This window comes from Temnothorax curvispinosus, unplaced genomic scaffold (genome assembly GCF_003070985.1).
Source record: "Temnothorax curvispinosus isolate PA1 unplaced genomic scaffold, ASM307098v1 QBEX01004747.1, whole genome shotgun sequence".
In the NCBI taxonomy this organism is placed as follows: domain Eukaryota; kingdom Metazoa; phylum Arthropoda; class Insecta; order Hymenoptera; family Formicidae; genus Temnothorax; species Temnothorax curvispinosus.
Window position 1 is genome coordinate 823159 of NW_020214527.1, and position 7784 is coordinate 830942.

A 7784-nucleotide genomic window follows, 5' to 3' on the forward strand; every position below is an offset into this window, starting at 1 on the left:
TGCGCGCGTGAAGTCAGCTTTACGACAATATAATTTTGGAAGCGACACACGAACGGCGTGGAATGCGACGATCGGAGTCAACGAACGGCGTATAGAAGTCTTCGATACGTCGTAAATGGCCCCCCGTCCCTCCCCCGACCCGTCGCTGCGCTCCTGATCGTACACGGACCTCTCCTCTTGGACAGAGGAGGCTTATACAGGGTGTTTCGTGAATACGCCACGCGGGCGTGTCCCTCGAGATAAGTCGATCGTGGATCTTCCTATCGCGGAGAGCTTCGTACCACTTCGTGGTAGGATCATAAAATTGCTTAACAAATTGAAAGCGAAAACGGAGAAGACTCTCTGAACAATAACGCTTCAGACATAAACGATCAATCTATGAGCTTTGCTTTCGAGATATTTTTACTTGAGGTTCAATTATCAATTTCTGAGCCAAAGACCTGAAGAATGGAAGGGAAAGAAGGCGATCAGTTGCTTGAAACTTTCATTGCGGAAAAACTGTCTTCAAATCCACGTAAATTCCCCGAAAGTTCGGAGAAATTTCACAAATGCCCTGTGCATTGTCACGTGCACGATGCAACTGCCTACGGACGACGAAAAATCGACGTCGTCGGATCCTGAAAACGCCGTCGACACGATCGGCCGGTCTCGTCGTCGGCAAACAGAGCTCGGTGACTCTACGTTATATGGCCTATCGAGAGGACGGCGGAGGAGGTCGAGGCGAGATACCCACCGTGACGGCCGGCGTCTTCGGGAGGATACATCCATAAATTTCGGCGCACCGGATATTCCCCGGGAATATTCGACTGCATAGGTCGGATCAATAACCGTATAAAGTACGGGAAGAAAGAGCGTAGCGCGGCACGTATTCGCAGTATTCGGTCTCAGAGCGTGAACGTGCGTGGACTGGGGAAGGAGTCCGCGGAGATCGGAGTAAAATAGAACCTCGCGATCACGTCGCTGTGTTTTTCCTCCGTGCAACAAGGAGCAAACGCGCGAGGCAGCCTTTACGCACTTTTTGTTCCGCCGTAACTTCGCGCGCCGTTCGCGGATATGATCAAAAGTGCATGTGAAATTGTTGCCGAACATTTCCGCGGTACGTGACGGGCGGCAGGCAGGTGGCCAGGCGAGAGATGACAGGGAAAAGAATTCACACAATCATGTCAATCCGGACGGTGTCATTGTTTAAAGACTCTTCCGGAAGATCATAAAATAATTCTTGACGATCTTTCCCCTTTTCATAATCCGTAATTGTAAATTTGCATCGCGTATCGTCAAATTGTAAAAAAACAACGGATATTTCTGAATTCATGTTTATATATTAAAAATTTAAGAAGTGTTTCGACAGACGACTTACAAAGAGTCAATATCATACCGATCTTTCATATACTTTATTAAATTCCGAGCATTCTAACGTAGGAAGGAGCGGCTGCTCTTACCTAGATAAGGTATCAAGGGACATCCCGGTGCGACGTACCGTTACTGGAGCGAAAACGATGCGGTACCGTAAAAATTGGAACGGGAGAAACGTCCCATAAAGTATTGTTTTACTTTCGGTGCGTTTCCCGATAAAATCGCGGCTAACCCGTCGGCGAGTCTCGTTTGAAATCGAGAAGAAACTGATGGTCCGTAAAGAGCACGCCGCGAACGGTCCATCTCGGACGTCCCGATTATATCGGGTGGGTCGGTGCTCGCGCCCGAAGCGCTGCCAAGGGGGCTGCTTCAGAAAGAGAGAGAGAGAGAGAGAGAGAGAGAGAGAAAAGAAGTAAAAGAAAAAGAGAGAGACCCCTATTGTTGTGCTTAATTTAGCGTTAAATTGTTTACATCTCATTAATCGCGCGGCAGACAACAACGGTGGGACCTTCGGTGCAGCAATAGACCGTCATGATCATCGATGCCAATCATGGGAAGAAGGGCGTGATTCAAGTCCCCCTCGGACATCAATTCGTCTATTGCCACGTTCCCGATTCCTCGCACGATCGAAACGCATCCGTTTACGCTTCGCAATTCCGCGTTGGGTCCGATCGAAAGACTTTTTTCCGATTAAGGGATACAAATAAAAAAAATTAGTTTAACTCTCTCTGTTCATTATTCTGTTCCAGACCTATGTGCATATATCTTGCTTTATTCTTTTTTAGTCTGTTCTATTCGCTAAACAATTAGCGAAAGAGTCAACTCAAGAATAGACTAAAACAAGATAGTTACTGTATTAAATACGTTTATAGGTCTGGTTCTTATCCCTCTCCTTCTTGTTATCTTTAAATCAAGTTGTACTCTTGAATTTTGTTTCTCCTCGAATTTTTACTGCGCTATAGAAACGTTTGCTCGTAGAAATGTGTGTACATGAGTGTATATGCGAGTGTGTTGAGACTTGGACTCGCGAATTCGCTAAGCCTAAATGGTTGTGCGCATCGGTTATCCCGGGAATCTGGACAGATCTCTCTTCTCGCCCTATGTGCCCTATTTCGCGTCGATGAAATCAGTGTTCGAAACAACGTCTACTTGCTCCGACCGATTTCGTCGAGTTTGCAACGCGGTAGTAACGCAGTTAAGCCGCGTTAGTACGCAAATGATATCGGTTTCGATTACGCATCGAGCACCGCGTAGGCCGTAAGGAGATAGTCGGATTTCCGCCGTAAATATTACGTTAATCTTCTTAGCTCAGTTGGTGACAAACGAAATTGTTCGCAAGGATGACATGGGCGAGTATGTTTAAAAAAATAATAATAAAAGGCAATATAGCGAAGATATTAGGGAAGATCGTGAAGAAGAAAGAAATATTCTCTTTACAAGGCACGATTGCACATGTTCCCAAAATCAATGAAATATTTGTCAGTTATCTCATACGAAAATCGTATATATTCAGGTCAAATACCAGTTTTATGGCTTTTTACAATACGCATGTTAAAGTACACGATAAAATGTAAAATTTGATTAATATCGGTAGGTCTAGTATGATGCGTAATAAAGAACATGGACGTCCATGCGCGTCTTGATAAACACATCTCATAAAATTAAAATACTCGGCAACGATTTATTTGCCGATATAAAGCTACAAAAATACCCGTTTACATCGGCGGTCGTAAAATATTTTTAACGGCGTGGCTTTTCTGTCGCCGCTTTAGTAAGCTCGTAAGGGTTTACGGGCTATGATCATAGTATAATTTCACATAATGAGAACTCTGGTACTCGATCGGACGGGGGATACGGCGTACTATCTACACGGAATCTCATGTTATCGGCTTTCAATAAGGTTGATAAAGTCAGCCGTAGGGAGACGCGAGGAGAGAGAGTATCAAACGCCTATAAAGGAGATGCACCTCGCGAATAATTCACTCATTATCTGCATCATCTCCCTTCTACTTCAGCAATTTCCAGAAAACGTTGGAAGACTTAGATACACGTGTTTTAGTAAACACGGGTATATCGCGAATCTAATTTCTTAGGATCTCCGTACGTTTCGAGCCACATGATACAAATTAAATGTCGCGCGATTAATAATTAATTCGTCAATTTTAGCTTTTGTTAAATTGATACTGTGCACAGATATTGGCATAACGTGCACATCACGGTTAAAACAAAATAATTACGTAAGGCGCAAAATTTTGCAAATATATTCTTCGATTTGTCAATTTTCAAGCATTGTAGCTTTGAAAACAAATACGATTTATATAGGTGATTAATTTAAGTCTATTGACTCACCGGTTAGATGACTTCCAGTGAATTCGAAATCGTCGTCTTGGTCCCAATGCTTCAAACTCAAGTTTGACAAGGACGTTGCGTTGGCAAACTCCAAGTTTGCAAAATGCCAATCCAATATCTGCCGATCCTTCGATGATAAGTAGACGTCACTGTATTAAAAAAAAAATAAATTTATATCAAACTTATTTATATATAACATTGAGAACAGCATGTATAGAATATATAATGTATATTTACCTGGGAGGTGATGCCTCTAACTCTTGTAATTTTGCTTCGATTTCTTTCTGTTGATCTGATAACTGATCCCACTCCTAAAGAATAAAAGAAATGAGCATATTACACATTTTATATTTGTTTCATTTATCATTTTGCCACAAAATTGTATCTTTCATTAAATTATGTACCTTGCAAGCATTATGGAGATCACGCAGCTTAGATCGGAGCACGAATTCCTGTGTTATATCTCGAGTTTGTGATTTACTTTCTGTCATTTCCTTGTATTGTTTATTCAATTCCATTAAACGATCCATAATAGAGATCATCTGCGACATAAATTTAGTCATCATTTAATCAAAACTTTATATAAAATCAAAAATATTTCATCAAACAATAATTTTCAATTATACGTACTCTATGCTGATTAGTGATTAGCCGTCCTTGCAACGAGAGTACAGACCGCAGATGCGCTACTTGACGCTGCTTTACGCCCTGTTCTTGTAAACGTATTACCCATTCTAATGCTTGGCCTAAAGATACTGGACGCGTATTACCCCCTTGCCCTCCAGATCCTGCACTATTTACGTAATTGAAATCCAGTTGATGCGAGAGATAAGAAGTTGCTTCGAGTAATCTGTTAAATTCTCTCTCAACCATTTCATCTTTATCTTTAGGAACCTGCAAAAGATATAAAACATACTGCTTTTAAACTGTGTGGCATATAATTAATATATATTAACATAATTATAGAATAATCGTTTCATTTTACTAAGAAACATTATGATAACAACTGTATGAAATTTAATAAAATCTAATTTCATTGTTTTATTAAAATATTCCGAACGTACCGTTTGGCCGTCGCTTTCGTACAACGGACACTTTTGTCGTATCTTATGGAGTTCCATATTAATTTGTTTACTAAGAGTCGTTACAGGATTTCCACCTAGACCCGTGACCACCATAGCTCCCAAATCCGCAATATAATTTGATTTACGGAACGTGGCGATTCGTCCACCAACGCGATCCTAAAATGCAAATTAATAACAAATCAGCAAAACAAGAGTAAACTCAAAAATAGATTAAAACAAGATAGTTGCTAAGAACTTACTCTAGCTTCCAACACAATTACTTCTAAGCCGAATTGTTGCATTTGTTGAGCTGCTGCCAATCCAGCAATACCAGCCCCTATTACAATGACTTTACCTAATTTTTTGGTTGGCAAGGGCTGTAACAGACAAATATAGATTACTCATTTCTCTGGTGACAAATAACATATATATATTGTATGATACCAATTGCAATATTGATTTAATATATTAAAATTGAAGGTGCTAAATAGCACTACTAAAACAGTTATTTGTCGAGTAAAAGATCCAGTTAGTTAACAGTTATATATCATATAAGTACTAAAATTTTACACATGTAAAATATTTCTTAAATTACCTTAAGACGTTTAAACATTCCGAAATTTATGAAACCATGTCGCTCTAAAAAGGCATGAATCCTACGAGCGAGCACTGTATCACTATTATAAGGCGATTCAATTTGCGGCAATGCATTTTCGATGATTAACTGTTGCTTAGGATTTTCCAGCCAAATTTGCAACTAAAATTCAATCGCATTAGAGAAAGAGCGATAAAATCGATTAGCTTAAATACTTACAAGTCTATTTCTAATATGTAAGAACACTTTCTGTGTTTGCGGCGGTCCACCGGAGATGTCGGGGAAACAAGCAGCTTCGGTGGATGTCAATTTATCAAATGGAAGACGGCTTTGAAAGGCTGCGCCTTCCAATCCATTCAACAATGCCTTCACTACATGTACAAATATAAATTAATATCTCTATTAACATTACGAGGTTCAAATAATTAATTCTCAAAATTTACCATGTGGATCTTCGTGATCGCTCTCTTGATCATCATCTTCCTTAATCTCGGCTTTTGAGGCGGAAGGTACAGGAGCAGGCACTGTAGACTCAGATTCCTTTTTTGCCTCCAGGGGAGCTTTCTTCTCAGGTGTTACGAGGCCAGTTTTAGATTTCTCTGATGTATCCGAGGCATTCTCGTCTTCCAGCTGATTATACTTTTCCTCCATTTCTCTGTACTCCACCTATGATCGAATATAATGTAAATAGTCTCTTCTGACATTAAATACTTATTACATAAATAAGAAATGTTATACCAATAAAAAATGCTTGAAAATAAGATAAAAAATATAACTGTTGCTAGATGATAGTAACTAAGTAAATATATATCACCAAGTGATATATTATCCCACAAATGTGTTTGTAATAAAAAAAAACATGTTTCCTTTTTGACAAAGAAAATGAAATGTCATGAATGGTCATGAAATATCAGACAAGACTCATTCGTCTCATTTATTATCGCGTGAAAGATAAAGCACAAGTCGACCCGACCAGCGTATCAACGTCAGGATCGACGCTTCGTTTAACCGCAAACATCGAAACCATTATTCCCGGATGAATCTTAATGGGAGGGAAATGCAAAAGACGCGCACCTTTGCTCTTTTCCTGCGACTCATGTCGTGCTGGTTGTTTAAACGTCGGCGGATTATTTAATATCGGTCCGGAGTAATCGTGGCGAGAGCCTCGCGAGTTTGTTTTGATGCTTGAAACAGCCGGCACACACATAAACCCAAGATAGGCAGTCACGGAGTAACGCGACGCGGGAAACGCAGCGCCCGCGCCGTCGTGAAACACTTGGAACCCGTCGACCCGACGCCATTCAGTAGACGAATCCGATGAACATCCGCCGATAAGTGGAGAACTAGAGAACGACGTGAACTGCGTCGGTAATCGCACCTGCACGTTCCAATAGGCCTGTTTGTTTTAGCTGAACTTGCACATTTTATCCTTTCTCTTTTTCTCTCCAACGATTGAATCCAAAAGCCCCTTGCACAATGCAACAGGCAACAGGCAATAGGAACAGGAAATAACAAAAAAATCGTTAATTACAACCTAAAAAATTCGAATACTATGATTGGTTGGCAATAGGCACAGAATTTCCAACGTGACGGAAACTCTGTGTCTATTGCCAGTGTCACTGTTTATTCTGCATTTATACATGATTTCTGATTTCTATTCCCTGTTCCTATTGCCTGTTGCCTGGCATTGTGCAAGGGGCTTAATGACTGCAGTTCCTAATGATCGCAAACCTAATGATTGCAATTCCTTGACCTCCTCGCGATGACCTGAGAATCCTAAGATAATCTAAATTAGAGCTTATATATGCGATAGAATAGATATGTATTGCGCCTGTTCATTTTAGCAGTTTTAGCTGAACTTCTTGCACGATTCATCTTTTCTCTTTTTCTTCTCACTTTGGAGAGAAAAAAAGAAAAGATGAACTTTGCGATCGAGTTCAGCTCAAACGAACAGGCCTAATATACATATACATATCGATCACATGCTCCAATTTGTCACATCATACACAGGGTGTTATCACATAATAAATGATAAGCTCTAACTTAGATTGTCTCAGATTAGGTCACTCAAGGAATTGCAGGTTGTAAGCATTAGGTTTGCTTCCTTCCAGTTGTATATACGTGACATTCTCACTACTTTTGAAAGATTCACATTTATTGTGATACTGAAATCAGGATCTATATTAATTTATTTACAATGTCTGAGATAACTGTACGAAAAGCTAGACGTGAGGACTGTGAAACCATTAGAGCACTCATACAGGTATATATAATTTTGTCGATAAACTGATGCGAAGGTTAAACAATTAATACATGAAGAACATCATTTTGCAGGAATTGGCGGACTTCGAGAAGATACCTGACGGTCCGCATATTGATTCTAAGAGTGAGATTTATGTATATATACTTGTATATTACACTAT

At 40.1% G+C, this 7784-nt stretch overlaps 2 protein-coding genes across 2 annotated transcripts in view; one reads left to right on the plus strand and one right to left on the minus strand.

Annotated features, from left to right (window-relative positions):
- LOC112453883 (lysine-specific histone demethylase 1A) overlaps positions 1-6820 on the minus strand; it is a 101410-nt gene extending 94590 nt beyond the window's left edge. The window contains exons 1-10 of the mRNA XM_025014890.1: positions 6436-6820; positions 5805-6027; positions 5581-5732; positions 5362-5523; positions 5027-5143; positions 4767-4943; positions 4333-4596; positions 4107-4244; positions 3940-4013; positions 3703-3851 (exon numbers count right to left, since the gene is read on the minus strand). Coding sequence (XP_024870658.1) covers positions 3703-3851; positions 3940-4013; positions 4107-4244; positions 4333-4596; positions 4767-4943; positions 5027-5143; positions 5362-5523; positions 5581-5732; positions 5805-6027; positions 6436-6459 — 1480 coding nt within the window. The 5' untranslated portion in view covers positions 6460-6820. The remainder of the gene's footprint in view (positions 1-3702; positions 3852-3939; positions 4014-4106; positions 4245-4332; positions 4597-4766; positions 4944-5026; positions 5144-5361; positions 5524-5580; positions 5733-5804; positions 6028-6435) is intronic.
- Positions 6821-7021: 201 nt separating this feature from the next.
- The window catches only part of LOC112453871 (diamine acetyltransferase 2-like), a 1297-nt gene continuing 534 nt past the window's right edge, over positions 7022-7784 (plus strand). The window contains exons 1-2 of the mRNA XM_025014873.1: positions 7022-7624; positions 7696-7747. Coding sequence (XP_024870641.1) covers positions 7559-7624; positions 7696-7747 — 118 coding nt within the window. The 5' untranslated portion in view covers positions 7022-7558. The remainder of the gene's footprint in view (positions 7625-7695; positions 7748-7784) is intronic.